At 48.3% G+C, this 21,174-nt stretch overlaps 1 protein-coding gene across 3 annotated transcripts in view; it reads right to left on the reverse strand.

Moving 5' to 3' along the window:
* Window positions 1-21,174, reverse strand: part of KIF4A (kinesin family member 4A) — a 303,471-nt gene that overhangs the window by 240,240 nt on the left and 42,057 nt on the right. For all 3 annotated transcript variants that reach the window (XM_033944715.1, XM_033944716.1, XM_033944717.1), the window contains exons 5-7: window positions 18,579-18,671; window positions 17,883-18,049; window positions 17,188-17,282 (exon numbers count right to left, since the gene is read on the reverse strand). In XM_033944715.1, the coding sequence (XP_033800606.1) occupies window positions 17,188-17,282; window positions 17,883-18,049; window positions 18,579-18,671 (355 nt within the window). The remainder of the gene's footprint in view (window positions 1-17,187; window positions 17,283-17,882; window positions 18,050-18,578; window positions 18,672-21,174) is intronic.

A 21,174-nucleotide genomic window follows, 5' to 3' on the forward strand; every position in this document is an offset into this window, starting at 1 on the left:
ACATTGTGATTTATGAAGCCCAAATTTATGTTGCAATTGTGTAAAATCAAGCAGTTTACCATTATAGAGATGACATCATTTCAAGTTTCAAGTTTCAAGTTTAATACAGTTTTGATTAATCGCTTCATCTAAATTCGAAGCGATGTACATTATGATAAAATTACAATGTAAAAACAAAATCATAGAAGATAATACTAACAAGGTTAATGACAAATGTGACAAAACTGGGAACAAAAGGAAAATATAGGGAAGAAGTTACAATTTAAATAAGGTAAAATAAACATATAGGGAAGGCACATAAGGGGAGGGTAAAGATAATAACTTTAATAAGATAAAATTTAAAAGGAAGATAAAAATTGGAAGTGAGACTTGAAAGAGTAACATTAAGAGATTCTCATGATTATTAAGAGTCACTTAGGAGCTAATTAGTTTATGAATGCATCACTAAACAGAAAAGTTTTTAGTTTACATTTAAATTTATCTAAATTAGTTTCTTCCCTTAGATAGCTCGGTAGAGAATTCCAAGTCTGGGGAGCAGTGACTGAAAAAATAAACTGACGACGCGTATTTATTATTTTTAGTGATGGAATCGTTAGTAGATGCTGTTCGGCAGATCTTAAAGTTCTATTAGCTGTATAAGGGATTAGCAATTTGTGAATGAAAGCTGGAGTTTTAAATAGAAGTGATTTAAAGGTGAGCAAGCTGAGTTTATATATTATTCGATGAGCCACCGGAAGCCAATGGGCTTCCTTAAGGAGAGGAGTTATGTGATCAAGTTTTTTGTTTTTTTTTTATAAATCTTTATTCATTTTCAAATATTACAAGTGTACACTTGACAATCTTATTTATATTCATCCAAATATATAAATATAAAAGAATCCCACCCCACCCACCCATATATTAATAATTAACAATTATTATCATTCATAATCCCACCCCCCCCCTATATCTTATCCAATACTAAGGTGTTTAAGATGTCTGATCATTAGAATAAATAATCAATGGCCCCCAAATCTTTTTAAACTTATGATAATTTCCTTGTTGCATAGCAACCTTTTCCATTTTATAAATATGGCATACTGAATTCCACCAAAAAGTATAATTTAGTTTAGTATAATCTTTCCAATTTCCTGTAATCTGCTGAATGGCAACCCCTGTCAATATCAATAGAAGTTTATTATTATTTTCAGAAATTGGGCTTTTAAATCTCATTGATGTACCAAATAATATAGCATCATTTTTTTGTGTATAATTTTTGTACACTTGTTGAAATTTATGAAAATGAATAAAGATTTACAAAAAAAAAAATAAAGTTCTAATTCCTGCAATTATCCAATGCTTCCAGACGAGTTTGAAACCGCCAATTTGAATCTTTGAGTTTAGCCATATGGACTGATTAGCTGATTTATTAATAGGAATAGTTGTTTAATTTGGCCCAAATTAATAAGTTATTAGAAAATCATGTAGGACTCTCATATGACACCATACTATTTGGCACTGCAATGAGAACTCAGAGTCCGATCTCAGCAAATAATAATAAGCTGCTATTAATATTGACAGGAGTCGCCATGCAACAAATAACTCAAAATTGGAAGGACTATACCAAATTAAATTATACATTCTGGTGGAACTCTGTCTGTCATATATACAAAATGGAAAAAGTAATAGCGTTACAACAAGGGAATCTTCATAATTTTAAGAAAATATGGCAACCATTGACTAATTATTCTACTGATCAGATTTCTTAGCACATTGGTAGTAGATATATAGGATTGGGGAGGGATTTGTATAATTTTTGGAAATAAGAATTGAAAAAAGGGGAGGGATTTATTATTTATGACATGATGTATTGATTGTAATTACAAATGTTATGTAATAATTAATTATATTATATGTGAATTAATTGCTGTAAAAAAAAAAAAAAAAAAATAGGAATAGTTGTTAAGTTACTAACAAATCTTAATGTTTTCCAAGTATCCATTAAAATTCTATTTTCTTTGTATAATCTGGGCATCTTGATACTGAGAACATGAGAAAGATGTAAAGGAAATATGAGTCGCCATTCCAAATATAACCAATCAAGAGTATACTCAATGAGCTCCGGGAGGACCCAATACATACCTTGACGTAAGATATAGGCCTGATGGTATCTATAAAAATTTGAAAAAAATTTACCCCACCCTCTTTAATTGGCCTTTGCAAAGATACTAAAGCAATTCTAGGAGTTTTACCAAGCCAAATAAATTTGATAATCGAATTCAATTTTTTATAGAAAGACCCCTGAAAGAATACTGGTATCATACCCATTTGATAGCAAACCACCGGCAATATCATCATTTTAACAGTTTGGACTCTCCCCCACCAAGATAAATGTAATGGATTCCAATGTTCACATAATTCTGTAACCTTTTTTAACAAAAGTTTTTCATTTTCTTTTACCGTATCATCTACTGTATTTTTAATCCAAATTCCTAAATATTTCAATCCATCTTCCTTCCAAACAAAAGAAAATGAATCAAACATACTTTTTAAACAATGTACATTGAGTGGAAGAATTTCGGATTTATTCCAATTTATTTTGTAACCTGAAAATTTACCAAACATTTCTATCAATTCTAACAGACAAGGAATGGAGGAACCAGGATTTCTCAAATATAGTAAAATATCATCTGCATAAGCAGAAAACTTGTACTCCCAATCATTACGAGGAATACCCTGTATCCCCTTTGCCTGTTGAATAGCTAACAATAGGGGCTCTAAAACTATATCAAAAAGCAAAGGAGATAGTGGACAACCCTGTCTAACTCCCCTATGCAATTGAAAACGAAAGGGCATAGACAGGGGGTGGGTAAGCAGAGTGAGCAGACTTGATGGGCTGTAGCCCTTTTCTGCCGTCATCTTCTATGTTTCTATGTTTTCTATGATCCGATAAATTATTATTAATATATAATCTTGCCATAGGGGATACTGTGATATTTGGAATGTCTATGAGAAAATAGAGTCAGATATCATCGTGTAATAATAAACTTTTAATAATGACTGGAGTTGCCATCCAACATATTACTAATAACTGGAAAGATCATAGTAAACTTAATTTTAATTTTTGGTGGAATTCAGTATGTCACATATATAGAATGGAAAGATCAATAGCGGTACAAAATGGAAATTATAAAAATTTTATTAAAATATGGGAGCCATTAACATATTTTTGTCATGATTAGATGCCATTTTTCTATTAATTATACACCATTTAGTATTGGGTGGGGGGAGGGTTTCAAGTATAGCACAGTTACTTACCGTAACAGGTGTTATCCAGGGACAGCAGACAGATATTCTTAACGCATGGGTGACGTCACCAACGGAGCCCCGGTACGGACACTTTTAACTAGAAAGTTCTAGTTGGCCGCACCGCGCATGCGCGAGTGCCTTCCCGCCCGACGGAGGAGTTCGTGGTCCCCAGTTAAGATAAGCCAGCTAAGAAGCCAACCCGGGGAGGAGGGTGGGACGTAAGAATATCTGCCTGCTGTCCCTGGATAAAGCACAGTTACTTACCGTAACAGGTGTTATCCAGGGACAGCAGGCATATATTCTCACATGTGGGTGACGTCATCTACGGAGCCCCAGCGCGGACAGCTTTTCAAGCAAACTTGATTGAAGTTTCAAGTTTGCACACTGCACCACGCATGTGCTAGCCTTCTTGCCCACTAGAGGGCGCATCCCCACCTCGTGGTCCTCAGTTCCATATCATAGCAAAGAAGCCATCCCCGGGGAGGTGGGCGGGTTGTGAGAATATATGCCTGCTGTCCCTGGATAACACCTGTTACGGTAAGTAACTGTGCTTTATCCCAGGACAAGCAGGCATGATATTCTCACATGTGGGTGACCTCCAAGCCAACCAAAAAAGGGCAGGTGGGAGGATGGCAAATTATGAAAACAGGTTACGTAACACCGACTGGCCAAACCGGCCGTCGCTTCTGGACAAAGTGTCCAGACAGTAGTGGGAGGTGAACGTATGAACCGAAGACCAAGTGGCAGCTTTACAAATGTCCTCCATAGGTGTAGATCGGAGGAAAGCCACAGAAGCTGCCATCGCTCGGACTTTATGACCCGTAACACGACCCGCAAGCGGGAGACCAGCCTGAGCGTAGCAAAAAGAAATACAAGCAGCTAACCAGTTTGACAAGGTGCGCTTTGAAACCGGGTGTCCCAAACGATTAGGATCAAAGGACAAAAATAATTGAGGAACCTTCCGATAAGACTTGGAGCGTTGGAGATAAAAGGCCAACGCCCTCTTACAGTCAAGGGTATGAAGCGCCGCCTCACCAGGATGAGAATGGGGCTTCGGAAAAAAACACCGGAAGGACAATAGACTGATTGAGGTGGAAATCAGACACAACTTTAGGTAAAAATTTTGGATGGGTGCGAAGAACCACCTTATCATGATGAAACACCGTGAAAGGAGGATCCGCCACCAAGGACTGTAGTTCACTGATCCGACGAGCAGACGTGAGTGCAATCAAAAAGACTACTTTCCAAGTAAGAAACTTAAGATGCGACTTGTCGATGGGCTCAAAGGGAGGCTTCATCAGCTGAGCCAAGACCACATTAAGATCCCACACCACCGGAGGAGGTTTCAGAGGAGGATGGATATTCACTAGCCCCTTCATGAAACGAGTCACCAGAGGATGAAGAGAGAGAGAACGACCCTCAAGATGCCGATGGAATGCTGCAATGGCACTGAGATGTACCCGAATGGAAGTCGTTTTCAGGCCAGACTCAGACAAATGCAAAAGATACTCCAGAACCGAAGCCACAGGCACCGAATCCGGTTCCAGACGATTCAAAGAACACCAGGATGTAAACCTGGTCCATTTCTGAGCATAGCAAAGCCGAGTCGAGACCTTACGCGAGGCCTCTAAAATGTCCCTCACGGCCCGAGACACCGGAATCGAAGTCAGGGGGAGAGAAACCAAGCAGTCAGATGTAAAGACTGAAGATTGGGATGCAACAGCGAACCCCGACTCTGAGACAGCAGAGAGGGAAACACCGGCAGAAGCAGAGGTTCCCTGGTACTGAGTTGAAGAAGTAGGGAGAACCAGGGCTGCCTGGCCCAACGAGGCGCAATGAGGATCATGGAGGCTCCGGTCGATCTGAGATGAACCAACGTTCTCAAAATCAGCGGAAACGGCGGAAACGCATAAAGGAACTTCCCCTCCCAATCGAGAAGGAAGGCATCCGCCTCGAGACGATCCGGAGAGTAAATCCGAGAACAATTGAGGGGCAGTTTGTGGGTCTCCGGTGAGGCAAACAGATCCACCTGAGGAGTTCCCCAGCGGTCGAAGACCATGCGAAGGACCCGGGAATTCAGAGACCACTCGTGCGGCTGGAGAAGACGACTGAGCTTGTCCGCCAGCCGGTTTTGCTCTCCCTGAATGTAAACTGCCCGCAGGAATATGTTCTGCGAGATCGCCCAGTCCCAAAGGCGGAGAGCCTCGTGACACAGAGGCCAAGAGCCCGTACCCCCCTGTTTGTTGACATAGTACATCGCTACCTGGTTGTCCGTCCGCACGAGTACCACCTGGTCGTGCAGTAGGTGGACAAAAGCTCGCGCAGCTAGAAAAATGGCGCGAAGCTCCAGCACATTGATGTGACAACGACGGTCCTCGGCCGACCACAGAGCCTGCGTCCGCAGACCGTCCAGGTGAGCTCCCCACGCGTACTCGGAGGAGTCCGTCGTCAAGACCTTGGTGTGAGGAGGAACGAGAAACAGCAAACCCCCTGACAAATTGGAAGAGTCGGTCCACCAACGGAGCGATCGACGTAAACAAGGGGTCACCGATATCCGGGAAGACACCGGGTCGCGATCCTGTCGCCATTGCGACGCCAGAGTCCACTGCGCGAGCCTCAGGTGCAAGCGAGCGAAAGGCGTGACGTGAACCGTCGACGCCATGTGACCCAGCAAAACCATCATGTGCTGGGCCGACACCTCCCGCTGCCCCTGACAGTGGCGGCACCACCGAAGCAGGGTATCCCGCCGAAGAGGGGGGAGAAAAGCGCGGAGGCGAACCGTGTCCAGCACGGCTCCGATAAACTGGAGAGACTGTGCCGGGCACAATTGAGACTTGGGAAAGTTCACTTCGAACCCCAGGTCTTGTAGAAGATTGATAGTCTGTCGGGTCGCTAAGATAACCCCCTCCCTGGACGGGGCCTTGATTAGCCAATCGTCCAGGTAGGGAAAGACCTGTAGACCCCGCGTGCGTAGGGCCGCCGCCACCACTACCATACACTTGGTGAACACCCGAGGGGACGACGCCAGACCGAAAGGAAGAACCCGATACTGCAGGTGCAAATCCCCCACTTGAAAGCGCAAGAACCTGCGGTAAGCGGGATGCACCGGAACATGGGTGTATGCTTCCTTCAAGTCCAGGGAGCACATCCAATCCCCCTCCTCCAACAGCGGATAGAGAACCGGAAGCGATAACATACGGAACTTCTCCCGGACCAGGAACTTGTTGAGCTTCCGCAGGTCCAAAATGGGGCGCAAGTCCCCGGTCTTTTTTGGGACCAAAAAGTAGCGGGAGTAAAACCCCCTTCCCCTCTGATCGGGAGGAACCACTTCGACCGCCCGGAGGGTCAACAAGGCCCTGGCTTCTTCCTGGAGAAGGGCCAACTGGTTCCGATTGGGAGGGCAAGCCCCGGGTGGCAAGTCTGGAGGCTGACTGGAGAAGTTGAGCGAATAGCCCTCTGAGATTGTCCGGAGCACCCATGCGTCCGACGTGATCGCCGACCAGGCCCCGGCAAAGGTCGTCAGCCGACCCCCGATGGGGAGGGGATGGTGCGATATTGCGGTGAGGGCCCGCCCCCAACCGCCTATCCCGTCAAAAGGACGGCGCGGCCTTGGCGGCCCCCTGCGCGGCAGGTTTAGAGGGGCCACCCCTACTCTGTTGGGGCTGTCGCCGTGGCGGCGGTCTGGAGAAGGCCGGCGTCGACTTCTGAGGGTACCTCCTCGGGGGCTGCCGGAAAGGACGCTGGGCAGGAGCCTTAGGCTTCGGCCGTACCAGAGAGGCCAGGGAGCGTTCCTGTTTGGACAGTCGCTCCGTCGCCGCATCCAAAGAGTCATCAAATAATTCCACCCCAACGCAAGGCAAGTTTGCCAGGCGTTCCTGCAAATTTGACTCCATCTCGAGGGTACGAAGCCACGCCAGCCGGCGCATGGCCACCGCACAGGCTGACACCCTCGAGGCGAGTTCAAACGCATCATAAACTGCGTGGAATAAATATAGGCGCAGCTGGGCCAGATTCGAACTAAAGGTGGCGAACCGGTCCCTATGCGACTCAGGCATCACCTCACGAAAAGAGGGGAGGTCCTTCACCATCGTACGGAGGAAGGAAGAGTACGAAAATGCGTAGTTCAGGACCCTTGTAGCCATCAGAGAGTTCGCATAGAGACGACGCCCAAATTTGTCTAGGGTCCGGCCCTCCCTACTCGGGGGGACCGTCGCCGAGACCCTGGAGGGCTGCGATTTCTTGACCGCCGATTCCACTAGGAGCGAAGTATGGGAAAGTTGGCCCTTCTCGAACCCCTTGATGGGGAGGGTGCGATACTTAGACTCCATTTTGGAGGGGACCACAGCGACCGTCAATGGAGCCTCAAGATTCCTCAGGAAGGTCTGACAGAGGACCTTGTTAATCGGAAGGCGCGGGGACTCCCTAGGGTGGGCAGGAAGATCCTGCTCCTCCAAGAACTCCTTGGTGTAAGTGGACCCTTCAGACAAGTCAACACCCAAAGCCGTCGCCATATCCTGCACAAACCTCGTAAAGGATGAGGGTTTAGCAGGAGGAGAGGGAGACCGAGACTTCCCGGCGGAGCCGAAGGGAGAGGCCTCGTGGGAGTATCTGGGCTCCCTACCTGACCCCGACCCCAACGAGGCACATTCCTGCGACCTCGACGGAGTCGGAGACCGTGTGCGTCTGAAGGAACCCTTCGGGGATCCCCCCGGGGTCCGAGGCACCGAAGCCCGACCCTTCGGCCCCGGCGAGGAAGCCCGGGAGCTCTCCCTGGCCGGAGACCGGAACAAAATGGGGTTATCGACCCGCAGGTCCCGCACCTGCAAGGCATCGGCCCCGGCCGGCGACGAGCGACCACGCCGCCGAGGCGAGGTCCGAGACCGCTTGGCCTTCCTCGGACGGCGCCTCGCCCGAGACCTGCCCGAGGGCGATGAACCTCGCGAGGACCTCGAGGACGAAGACGAGATTCTTCGCACCCGGCGCACCTTGTCCTTTGGGCGCACGCTACGCTCCGGCGGATCCCGCGAAGCCGGGTCCGAGGGTACCGCCGAGGTCGAGGCCGTGGGCGCCTCGGGAGCCGAAGCCCCGGTACCCGAGGCCGAGGTCGCCAACTGCGGGGCCACCGAGGCCGAAGCAGCCGAGGCCGAAGCAGCCGAGGCCGAAGCCTGCTGCAGATGTTCAATGGCCCCGGTGAGCTCCGAGGCGATTAACGCCCGGAGCAAGTCTTGAAACACGGGGATTGACATTCCCTGTGGCAAGACCTGCCGCTGCTCCTCAGAGGGCGACCTCGGTCTCGAGTATTCCCTCGGGGCGGCGGACGCAGGCATCTTGGGCTTAACAGAGGCGGACCCACCCGCCGACGAGCCCGAGGATGGCTTTTTGGACGATCCTGGAGCTGAGGAGGGAAGCGGAGACTTACCCGAGGCCTTGGAAGAGGCCAGCTGCTTCGAAGGCATCGAGGCCCGAGGCGAAGCCGACGGTCCCGAGGCTGAGGTCGAGGCCGATGTCGAGGCCGAGGTCAAGGCCGGGGCCGAAGCCGAGGCCGAACTCGAGGCCTTCCCCAGAGGGGACTCGACCGAGAAAAGTTCTGCCATGCGGGCTTTGCGGCGTTTAAGTGCCCGCTTCTGGAAAGTGGCACACTTCTCGCAGGACGCTGTCGGGTGTTGGGGCCCCAAACACCGCAAGCAGCACCCGTGCGGATCAGTAATTGATAAAAGCCGTTCACAGCGCCCGCACTTTTTAAAGCCTGTTACGGGCCGGGACATGGGCCCAAAAGAGAGCCGGGAACAAGCGAGGTTCCTCGGCCACGGCTACTGGGAGCCCCCGGTAGCTACGAAACGAAAAGTTTTTTTTATTTTTTATTTTTTTTTGGAAAAGAAAGAAAATAAAGAAAGAAGAAGACAAAAAAACGCAGCGACCGTGCGAAAAACCCTACACAGCCGCGGCGACAGAAGGCACAATTTAGCACAAATTCTCCACAGGGCTTCTGGCTCCGCGGATGAAAATGAACTGAGGACCACGAGGTGGGGATGCGCCCTCTAGTGGGCAAGAAGGCTAGCACATGCGTGGTGCAGTGTGCAAACTTGAAACTTCAATCAAGTTTGCTTGAAAAGCTGTCCGCGCTGGGGCTCCGTAGATGACGTCACCCACATGTGAGAATATCATGCCTGCTTGTCCTGGGATAACACCTGTTACGGTAAGTAACTGTGCTTTATCCCAGGACAAGCAGGCAGCATATTCTTAACGCATGGGTGACCTCCAAGCTAACAGAGAGGGAGGAGGGATGGTTGGCCATTAGGAAAATAAATTATGTAACACAGATTGGCCGAAGTGTCCATCCCGTCTGGAGAAGATATCCAGACAGTAGTGAGTAGTGAACGTGTGAACTGAGGACCAAGTGGCAGCCTTGCAGATTTCCTCGATGGGAGTGGAACGGAGGAAAGCCACAGAAGCAGCCATAGCTCTGACCCTGTGGGCCGTGACAGCACCTTCCAGTGAGAGACCGGCCCGAGCATAACAGAACGCAATGCAGGCAGCAAGCCAGTTGGAAAGCGTCTGTTTAGAGACAGGACGACCTAGACGGTTTGGGTCGAAGGACAAAAAGAGCTGAGGGGACGAGCGGTGAGCCCTGGTACGGTCAAGGTAGTATGCAAGGGCACGCTTACAGTCCAGCGTGAGCAACGCCTGTTCCCCAGGATGAGAATGGGGCTTAGGGAAAAAGACAGGCAACACAATGGACTGGTTGAGGTGAAATTCCGAGACCACCTTGGGAAGGAATTTAAGATGGGTTCGCAGAACCACCTTGTCATGGTGAAAAACAGTGAAAGGTGGGTCGGAAACCAGGGCATGCAGCTCACTAACCCTCCTGGCAGAGGTGATGGCAATGAGGAAAAGCACCTTCCAGGTTAAAAATTTGAGCGAAGTTGTGGCAAGAGGCTTAAAAGGAGGTTTCATGAGGGCTGATAAAACCACATTCAGGTCCCAGACGACTGGAGGAGGCTTCAGAGGTGGTTTGACATTGAAGAGGCCTCTCATGAATCGGGAAACCAGGGGATGAGCCGTGAGAGGTTTTCCGAGGATAGGCTCATGAAACGCAGTGATGGCACTGAGGTGGATTCTGATTGAGGTAGACTTGAGGCCAGCGTCGGACAGAGAGAGCAAATAGTCCAGTACAGTTTCCACCGCCAAAGAGGTGGGATTGTGGTGATGTAGGAGACACCAAGAGGAGAACCGGGTCTACTTCTGATGGTAACATTGGAGGGTGGCCGGTTTCCTGGAGGCATTCAAAATACGACGGACAGGCTGAGACAGATTGTCTGGAGAGGTCAGCCCGAGAGAAACCAAGCTGTCAGGTGGAGCGAGGACAGATTGGGATGCAGTAGAGACTGATGCTGCTGTGTAAGTAGAGTAGGAAACACAGGAAGAGGAATGGGCTCTTTGGAGCTGAGCTGGAGCAGGAGGGAGAACCAGTGTTGGCGAGGCCACCGAGGGGCGATGAGAATCATGGTGGCTCTGTCCCTGCGGAGTTTGAATAACGTCCGCAACATCAGAGGCAGTGGAGGAAAGGCATAGAGGAACCGATCCGTCCAGTTGAGCAGGAATGCATCCGGGGCCAGACGATGAGGAGAGAAGAGTCTGGAACAGAACTGGGGCAGCTGATGGTTGTGAGGAGCTGCAAAGAGGTCCACCTGCGGAGTGCCCCACCGAGCGAAGATGGAGCGGAGTGTGGGAGGATCCAGAGTCCACTCGTGAGGTTGAAGAATGCGGCTGAGATTGTCGGCCAGGGAGTTCTGTTCGCCCTGGATATAGACAGCTTTGAGGAAGAGACTGTGGGCCGTGGCCCAGGTCCAGATGCGGATGGCCTCCTGACAGAGGAAGGGAGATCCGGTGCCGCCTTGCTTGTTTATGTAGTACATGGCGACTTGGTTGTCTGTGCACAGGAGAAGAACCTGAGGGTAGAGAAGGTGCTGGAAGGCCTTGAGGGCATAGAACATGGCCCTGAGTTCCAGGAAATTGATGTGATGTTGACGCTCCTGGGGTGTCCAGAGTCCCTGGGTGCGAAGATCTCCCAGGTGAGCTCCCCATACATAGGAGGAGGCATCTGTGGTTATGATCATGGAGTGAGGGGGTAGATGAAAGAGTAGACCCCTGGAAAGATTGGAGTTCAACTACCATTGAAGAGATTGCTGAAGAGACGATGTCACAGAGATGGGATGAGAAAGAGGGTCCGTGGTCTGTGACCATTGGTTGGCTAGAGTCCACTGAGGTGTCCTGAGATGGAGTCGCGCCAGAGGAAGCACATGGACCGTCGAGGCCATGTGACCCAGGAGGACCATCATTTGCTGAGCTGGAATGGAGTGATGAAGGAGCACCTGACGGCAGAGGTGGAGCAGGGTTCGTTGGCGGTCCGAGGGGATAAACGCCCTCATTAGAGTGGTGTCGAGAACAGCTCCAATGAACTGAAGTCGCTGTGTGGGAAGTAGATGCAACTTGGGGTAGTTGATCTCGAACCCCAGGAAATGGAGGAAGGAGATGGTGTGGTGAGTGGCTTGTAGCACAAGTGGAGACGTAGGTGCTTTCACCAACCAATCGTCCAAGTAGGGGAACACCTGGAGGTTGTGAGACCTGAGAAAGGCCGCCACCACAATAAGGCACTTGGTGAACACCCTGGGCGATGATGCAAGGCCAAAGGGTAGCACTTTGTACTGATAGTGACGGTGCTGTATCTGAAATCGGAGGTAGCGACGTGAAGTCAGATTGATTGGAATGTGAGTGTAGGCCTCTTTGAGGTCTAGGGAACATAGCCAGTCGTGTTGAGAGAGAAGAGGGTAAAGCGTGGCAAGGGAGAGCATTCTGAATTTTTCCTTGACCAGGCACTTGTTGAGGTCCCGGAAATCGAGGATGGGACGGAGGTCTCCTGTCTTCTTGGGAACCAGGAAGTAGCGGGAGTAGAATCCCTGACCCCTTTGGTCTGAGGGTACCTCTTCGATGGCATTGAGAAGAAGGAGGGAGTGGACCTCCCTCAGGAGGAGGGGGGTTTGGGAGGAGTGGGAAGCAGACTCTATGGGAGGATTGTCTGGTGGAAGAGTCTGAAAATTCAGAGAGTAGCCGTGACGAATGATGTTGAGGACCCACTGTTCTGATGTGATGACCTCCCAACGGTTGAGGAAGAGTTGGAGGCGTCCTCCGATGGGCTGAGGAAGAGGCAATGATGGAGGGAGACTGGCTATGCCCTGGAGAAAAGAGTCAAAAGGGTTGAGATGGTTTTGACGGAGGGAGAGGCTTGGCAGGTTGATGAGACTGGGAGCGAGCCTGAGTTTGATGCTGGTGACGAGGACGGCGAGGCTGCTGTTGAAGCGGGTTGAGAGGTCTGGCCGAGAACCTGCGCTGGTAGGAGGACTGCTGTCTGTAGGGGCGAGCAGGCGGAGTCTTCTTTTTAGGTTTCACCAGAGTATCCCACCTGGTCTCGTGTGCTGAGAGTTTCTGGGTTGTTGAGTCCAGGGACTCCCCGAAGAGTTCGTCACCAAGACAAGGTGCGTTAGCCAGGCGGTCTTGGTGGTTAATGTCGAGGTCAGAAACTCTTAGCCAGGCCAGACGCCGCATGGCAACAGCCATGGCAGATGCTCGAGAGGTCAGCTCAAATGAGTCATAAATGGAGCGCACCATGAATTTCCGGAGTTGGAGCAGACTGGAAATTTGTTGTTGAAAGAGGGACCTTACGTTCAGGAATGTATTTTTGTAAGGAGGAGAGTTGTTGCACCAGATGCTTCATGTAGAAGGAGAAGTGAAAGGTGTAATTATTTGCCCTGTTGGCCAGCATTGCATTCTGAAAAAGGCGCTTGCCAAATTTGTCCATAGTTTTTCCCTCTCTGCCAGGAGAGGTGGAAGCATAGACACTGGAGCCCTGAGTTTTCTTCAAGGTGGACTCCACCAGGAGAGATTCATGGGGCAATTGAGGTTTGTCAAACCCTGGGATGGGAATGACCCGGTACAAGCTATCCAATTTGCGAGGGGCCCCAGGGACAGTGAGGGGGTTCTCCCAGTTTTTATAAAAAGTTTCCCGTAGGATGTCGTGGACGGGTAACTTAAGGAATTCTTTGGGAGGTTGTTCAAAGTCTAGGGCATCGAGAAAGGCCTGGGACTTTTTAGAGTCGGACTCTAAGGGAATGGAAAGAGCTGTTGACATTTCCCTGAGGAATTTGGTGAAAGAAGATTGTTCAGGTTTTGAAACGGTATCAGCCACCGAGGGTTCCTCGTCCGTCGACAAAGCGTCTTCCTCGGTACCGTGCGGGGATTCTTCCCATAAGTCCGGGTCCCTGATATCGGGGTGCGCACGGCGGGACATGGGTGTGGAGGGCTCGGCATGGCGGGTCTTGGAGAGAGACTTGCCGGAGCGTACCGAGGCGGTACCGGGAGAGGAAGATCGGTGCCGTTCCTGGTACCGGGAAGGGTCGGTATCAGAGCGGGCCTGCACCGTAGGTTGGGAACGGTGTGGTTCAGCCAAAAGTACCGGCATGGAAGTGTTAAGCGGTACCGAGGGGGTCGACACCGATGGGATCGTGCGAGGCTCGGACCGGTCCTGTACCGGAAGGTGTGGGGCCAGCATCGCCGGCAAAAATTGTTGGAGTTGCTGCTGCAGCTGCTCTTGTAATTGGGTTTGGAGTATGGCCGCGATGCGGTCGTCCAGGGGGGGCACTGGTACCGCTTTTTTCTTTTTCGGTACCATAGGTGCCGCTCTACGCTCCGGCGATGAGGCCATGACGAGGCACTCACTGAAATCGGAGCGGAGCGTTTGCGGGGTCGGTGCGGTGCCGGGAGGACCGGCGTCGCAACTGTGGCAGGAGGGCGCTCAAGGTAAGTGGAAGGCTTCTTAGCCGGCTTACCTGGGGCCAGCGACCCCGAAGAAGGATCCGGTGGCATCGAAGTAGTCGGTGCCGACTTTTGGGGTGCCGTCGACGTCGCGGCAGATTCCATGGCAGATCCGGTGTCGAAAAGACTATTTTGCTGGATCTGCCTATTTTTCAATGTGCACTTTTTAAGAGTAGCACAGCGGGTGCAGGTGTCAGCCCGATGCTCCGGACCCAAGCACTGCAGGCACCAATTGTGCGGGTCGGTGAGAGAGATCGGGCATGCACACCGCTGGCACTTCTTAAAGCCCGGTTGAGGGGGCATGAAGGGAAAGACGGCCTCCGCAAAATCGAAACCGGAGGCCTGTATGGTGGCAACAGGCCCCGCAGGGGCCGGCCTGAAAAAATAAGGAAAACTCGACGAGTTTTTTTTTTTTTGAAAGCAAAAATAAAGGTAATCCGAAGGAGAAAAATAGAAAAAAAATGAGAAAATACGCGAGCGGGAAGGCAAAAATTAGTTTTTCAACGGCTGTTGAAAACACATGCGTCTTCGCTCCGCGGAAACGAAGAAACTGGGGACCACGCACTCCTCCGTCGGGCGGGAAGGCACTCGCGCATGCGCGGTGCGGCCAACTAGAACTTTCTAGTTAAAAGAATCCGTACCGGGGCACGTCGGTGACGTCACCCATGCGTTAAGAATATGCTGCCTGCTTGTCCTGGGATAAATGATCTTATAATGAATAATGGGCTTTGAGGGAAGGTGGGGAGAGGTTTACTGTTCTACTTATAGATTATAATGATAAGATGTTCAAGTGCTCAGATTAATTGTGTTTATTATGAATTTTTGTACACTTGATGAAAGTTTAAAAATGAATAAAGAATTTAAAAAAAAAAAATATGGCACAACGAATTCCACCAGAATGTATAATTAAGATTCTTATGATTTTTCCAATTGTTAGTAATATGTTGAATGGCTACCCCTGTCATAACTAATAAAAGTTTTATCTAGCACACTCAAGGAGGGAGGGGGGATTTGGGATGTAATTAAATATAAGATGTTATATTGTTGTATAATATTGCATATTCTATTTTAATCGAGCATGGGATGAAGGAGGGGGGGGGGAATTTTAAATTATTATAGTTCATATGTTAGATCAGTGATTCCCAACCCTGTCCTGGAGGAACACCAGGCCAATCGGGTTTTCAGGCTAGCCCTAATGAATATGCATGAGAGAGATTTGCATATGATGGAAGTGATAGGCATGCAAATTTGCTTCATGCATATTCATTAGGGCTAGCCTGAAAACCCAATTGGCCTGGTGTTCCTCCAGGACAGGGTTGGGAACCACTGCGTTAGATAATTACAGTGCTATATTGAAATTATTTTTATGATACATTTTTATGCACTTATTGTTTATAATTTAAAATGAATAAAGAATTAAAAAAAAAAAAAAAATTTAATTTTTATTTGTCTCATACCTTTTAGCTGAAAAAGGCAAGTTACTATCAGAAATAGTGGGTATTTCCCTGTTCCTAGAGGGGTCACAATCTAAGTTCATACACAGGCTATAATGGGTTAAATTACTTGCCCAAGGTCATCAGAAGCGACAACGGGATCTGAATTGGGTGTCCCCGATTCCCAGTGCACTGCTCTAGCCATTAGGCTACTCCTTCACTCCACAATACCCTTCTCTGGCAATTGGACAGATTGAAATAGTTTGCTTGCACAGTTAAAAGGTAATGGGGGTCAGTATTCCCTAAAACTGTGTTCGTTTCAAAAGTTAATAGATTGGCCTTTGTACCCTCTTTACTCCCCTACCTTTAGTCCCTTATATTTTCCCCATCTAATCAATAATAATAAAATGTTAAGCACGCATGCGCACTCACACCGCGTGTTCCCTGTTCCGTCGCGACGGCACGTGTGCGCATGTGCACTTATACGTCACAGTCTCCTTTTTTTTACAGCCCGGCTCGCTGAGAGGGAGAGCGTCGCTGGCACCGGGGAGGGGTGGGGGACGCCAGTTCAGCTCGGCCGCTCCGTCTCTGCCATCTCAGCAGCGCCCGAAGCTCCTCAGCAGCCTGTCCCGCTCCCTCGAGAAGGGCTCCCGATGGCGGCGCTGCTGCTGGTGACACTGCTCCCGCTGCTGTGCGCGAGCGACGCGACGCAGCTGGACCCCCGCGAACGGCAGACAGAGGTGAGGATGGATTGATGGGAGATGCTGGACTGTTGGGGGGGGGGATAGACAGAGGGGAGATTCTGCTTTGGTGGGGGTTGGGGAAAGGAAGGGAGGCCTACTGCTGACCAAGGGAAGCAGGAAGAGGTGCTAATGGACAGGGGGGAAAAGGAAGGGAGGCCTACTGCGGGACAGGGTGATCAGGAAGAGGTGCTGATGGACAGGGGGTGGGGGAATAGGAAGGAAGGGAGGCCTACTGCTGGACAGGGGGATCAGGAAGAGGTGCTGATGGACAGGGGGGAAAAAGGAAGGGAGGCCTACTGCTGGACAGGGGGAGTAGGGGGAGCAGGAAGAGGTGCTGATGGATAGGGGGGAAAAAGGAGGCCTACTGATGGATGGGGGGGGGGAAAGGAAGGGAGGCGTACTGCTGAACAGGGGGAGCAGGAAGAGGTGCTGCTGCTGGATAAGGGGAGGTAAAAGGAAGGGAGAATGGACAGGGGGAGCACGCAAGGGGTGGTGATGGACAGCCAAAACAAAGAAAGACAGAAATACAGAAAGCAGCTAAGGAGACAGAGAGAGAAAAAAATAAAGACAGACACACACATACATTCTAGCACCCGTTAATGTAACGGGCTATAAAGCTAGTTATGCATAAAATCACCTTTGTCCTATATATGTCTGTCTTAATTAGATTGTAAGCTCTGTCACTGGCTTGAAAAAAGGGCATACAATAAATACTGATTAAGTGAAATTGGAATGGGACAAACACCGACTCTATATGAGAATGGAAATGTATGATGCTCTATTTGGCTATAGTTTGAATGGAGTGGAGGAACCTGCAGAGCACCATTTACACTAATACTCCTACACATACTTACCTTCTCTTAGCCGATCTCCCTCAGCTTTGGTCTTTTTTTGTCTTTCTGATCCTGCCAAATCTACCAAATGCAACTTGCATCGAAAGCTGAAGTTCCTATTTGAAAGGCAGAAAAATGCCATAGGTCAGTTAACATTTCCACAATTACAAGATAAACGATATGTTCTAGCTCTGCAAAAAACCTCAAACATGTCTAACACTACAGAAATTATAAGCAATTCTAATCAGTTAAACAAATGCAGCAATCTCCCTCTAAGGATGACTACTATAAATTTTACTCACTAAAGAGACTGAGGGGGCAAATGTTTGTCAACACCACAGCCAAAACGGTCTAGAGCAGTGGTCTCAAACTCAAACCCTTTGCAGGGCCACATTTGGATGTTTAGGTACTTGGAGGGCCTCAGAAAAAATAGTTAATGTCTTAAAGAAATTACAATTTTGCATGAGGTAAAACTCTATAGTTTATAAATCTTTCCTTTTGGCTAAGTCTTAATAATAATATTGTATTTATAGTTAGAAACATATGATCAAGAAACTGTTTTTATTTTACTTCTGTGATTATGATAAACATACTGAGGGCCTCAAAATAGGACCTGGCGGGCCACATGTGGCCCCCGGACTACAAGTTTGAGACCACTGGTCTAGAACTAAATGAGGAGAAAGATGAACAGAAAACAGTCATAGCCTCATACATACTTATCAGTTTTCTTGTTCTGCTCAATAGCAATGGTGAAGATGGCATGTGATCGAGAGGACTGAGAATTCATAGCTGTGGAGGCCACAGTGCGGGAGTTGTTACCCTGCTCCAGGCAAAGAACAGTATCCAATGCACAGGTCACATGTCGTTCAGTCAATCCAACAATCTGATTACAAGGAAAGGAGACATTTGTTCATTTAAGAGCACATTAGATCCTTTGGTCAGCATTTTTTCTTTCTGGAACATACGTACAGTAAAACCTTGTATTGCGAGTAACTTGGTGTGCGAGTGTTTTGCAAGACGAGCAAAATGTTTTATTAAATTTTAACTTGATAAACGAGTGAGGTCTTGCGATACTAGCAGGTACAGTATACGCGAGTCACGTCATCACAACTGAGCTGATGGTTCTCTCTCTGACACTGTGGGAGTGGAGTGATTGTTCTAAACAAGCGAGGTCTTGCAGTATTTTGTATTAAAGTTTATGGGTTGTGGAACAAATCGTCTGAGTTTCCATTATTTCTTATGAGGAAATTTGCTTTGAAATGCAAGTGTTCTTGATTACAAGTATGTTTCTGGAACAAATTATGCTCGCAAACCAAGGTTTTACTGTATTCCAAACCAATGCTCACTACAAAACACAATATTTGAAAAGCATTTCTATGCACCTTGAAATGAGTGTTTGCACAAAAACATACCTTTATGTTTTCCTTATGATCTTCACGAATGCTGATCTGGGAGGATTTCTCGTTAGATGGACATAACAAGTCTAGTATCTCTTCATTATAAATCTGAATGTAAAAGAAAAAGTATCCAACTCAGTACAGGAGCATCCTACACCAAATTTAGCACATAGAGAATATGTTCAGATAAGTCAAAGTAAAAGCACATTCCTGGCAGAAATGTTTCAAGTTTCTTTATTTTTGATATACCGTCTATCAAAACAAATGTCTAGACAGTGTACAATATAAAAAGATTGTAAGGGACAATTAAAATAGGTATATAAAAGCAATATTTTATCAAATATTAAAAATACTAGACAAATTTGGATTACCGTACATAAGACGGAAGGAAAGTAGGGGAGGGAAAGTTTATTTAAAATACATCGAAGTAAAATTTTTGCGGTTTTATAAATTTTACTAGTCTTTAAGCCCATTACATTAACGGGTGCTAGAATATGTGTGTGTGTGTCTGTATTTATTTCTCTCTCTCTCTCTTAGCTTATTTCTGTATTTCTTTCTTTCTGTCTTTCTTTTTCCTCGGCTGTCCACCACCACCCCTTGCCTGCTCCCCTGTCCATTCTCCCTTCCTTTTTCTTCCCCTGTGTCCACCACCACCCACCCCTTCACTGCTCCCCTTATCCAGCAGCAGCCCTTCTCCCTTTGTTTTAACTCCCCCTTGTCCAGCAGCACCTCTTTCCTGCTCCCCTTGTCCAGCAGTAGGCCTCCCTTCCTTTTTCTGCCACCCCTGTCCATCAGCACCTCTTTTCTTTTCTACTCCCCCTGTCCAGCAGTAGGCCTCCCTTCCTTTTTTTTGCCCCCCCCCCCCGTCCATCAGCACCTCTTCCCCTGTCCAGCAGTACCTCTTTTCTGTTCCCCTTGTCCAGCAGTAGGCCTCCCTTCCTTTTTCTGCCACCCCTGTCCATCAGCACCTCTTTTCTACTCCCCCTGTCCAGCAGTAGGCCTCCCTTCCTTTTTTTGCCCCCCCCGTCCATCAGCACCTCTTCCCCTGTCCAGCAGTACCTCTTTTCTGTTCCCCCTGTCCAGCAGTAGGCCTCCCTTCCTTTTCCTGCCTCCCCTGTCCAGCAGTACCTCTTTTCTGTTCCCCTGTCCAGCAGTAGGCCTCCCTTCCTTTTTTTGCCCCCACCCCTCATCCATCAGCACCTCTTCCCCTGTCCAGCAGTACCTCTTTTCTGTTCCCCCTGTCCAGCAGTAGGCCTCCCTTCATTTTTCTGCCCCCCCCACCCGTTCATCAGCACCTCTTTCCTGCTCCCCCTGTCCAGCAGTATATCTGGAAGAGGCAATGAGAATAATGAAATAACTGACATTACAACAAATTTAGGTTCCTTTTTAAATTTTTTTGCATAAAAGTTAAATAGTTTTTGTACTCTAAGTTATTTTATATTACAGTATTCCAAAGGTGGAAACTACCTTTTATAGTTCTATTAAACTATATTGTGTCTATTTTACTATACTTATAATCTCTTTCATACCTTTTGTTTTCTTTACTGTTTTCTGTACTTGTTTTATGTGGTGAACCCATTTCTTTCTTCCCCACTTGGCTAGTATAAGTGAGTTTCAGGAGCGGGATTAGAGCTTAGGAAGGGAAAAAAAACCTAGGATGGTACCTCCATATTGTAAAGGCTTTGAATAGCCCAATAGAACCTATGATAATAGAAAGGAGTCTACTTAAAGGGGATTGAGTGTTCCAGTGAGTTGGGCTCCCTTTCTCTAGACCCAGGAGGTTTAATGATCCAATCAAAGAGAAGGGGGAGGAGAGATGTTAGTTCCCCTGTAACAGCAGTCTCAAACTTATCTCCGTTCACGTCTGCCCTCCGCCGAAAACCGCCTGATGCCGCCGCGGCCTGCAGGCACCGACTGCCTCTGCGGCCTGCTCCGACTCCCTCCTCGCCGTCGCTTACCGTCTCCCCCCCCCGATGAAGCTTGATGTGTTTCGGCAGCCTCCTGTCTGCCGGTCGGCCGCCCTGGTCCCCGGCACGTTGGAGAGAGGAGCCGTGGCGGGCGGGTGAGCAGGCAAGAGGGAAGATGCTGGCAGGTGCGCCTGTGCTCCCCCCTCCGAATCAGCAGCAGCAGTAAGGCGGCACTCTGGTGGTGAGTGATAGCGAGGGGGGAGTTGCTCCGTGTTCTGGCCTGCCTCCTGTTCGAAAATCAAATTCAGCACGGAGGCATACCTCACGGCGCCAGGAATCACGGAGTTTCAAGAGCGCATGCGCGCTCTAGGGTTTTATTATAGATTCATTTTTACAACTTACATCAAATGTAACAAGAAATAACATTTGAATTGGAAAACATCACTTGAATTGCTATTAATATCATCTGAAATTCATGAAATTTAACCTCCCTTCCCATCCCTATCACATCAAAAATATTCATTATATTGTATAATATACATTTTAATAAAATATCAAAAAATACCATCCCACCCACCCATCTCCACCCCCTCATTTCAATTCTCTTAAGGAAAAATGTTTTACTCATTAAAAAAGTCTGTTAATGGTCCCCAAACCTCTCAAAATTTACCAAAATATCCTCTACGTGTTGCTAATGTTCTTTC

This window comes from Geotrypetes seraphini, chromosome 5 (assembly GCF_902459505.1).
Source record: "Geotrypetes seraphini chromosome 5, aGeoSer1.1, whole genome shotgun sequence".
In the NCBI taxonomy this organism is placed as follows: domain Eukaryota; kingdom Metazoa; phylum Chordata; class Amphibia; order Gymnophiona; family Dermophiidae; genus Geotrypetes; species Geotrypetes seraphini.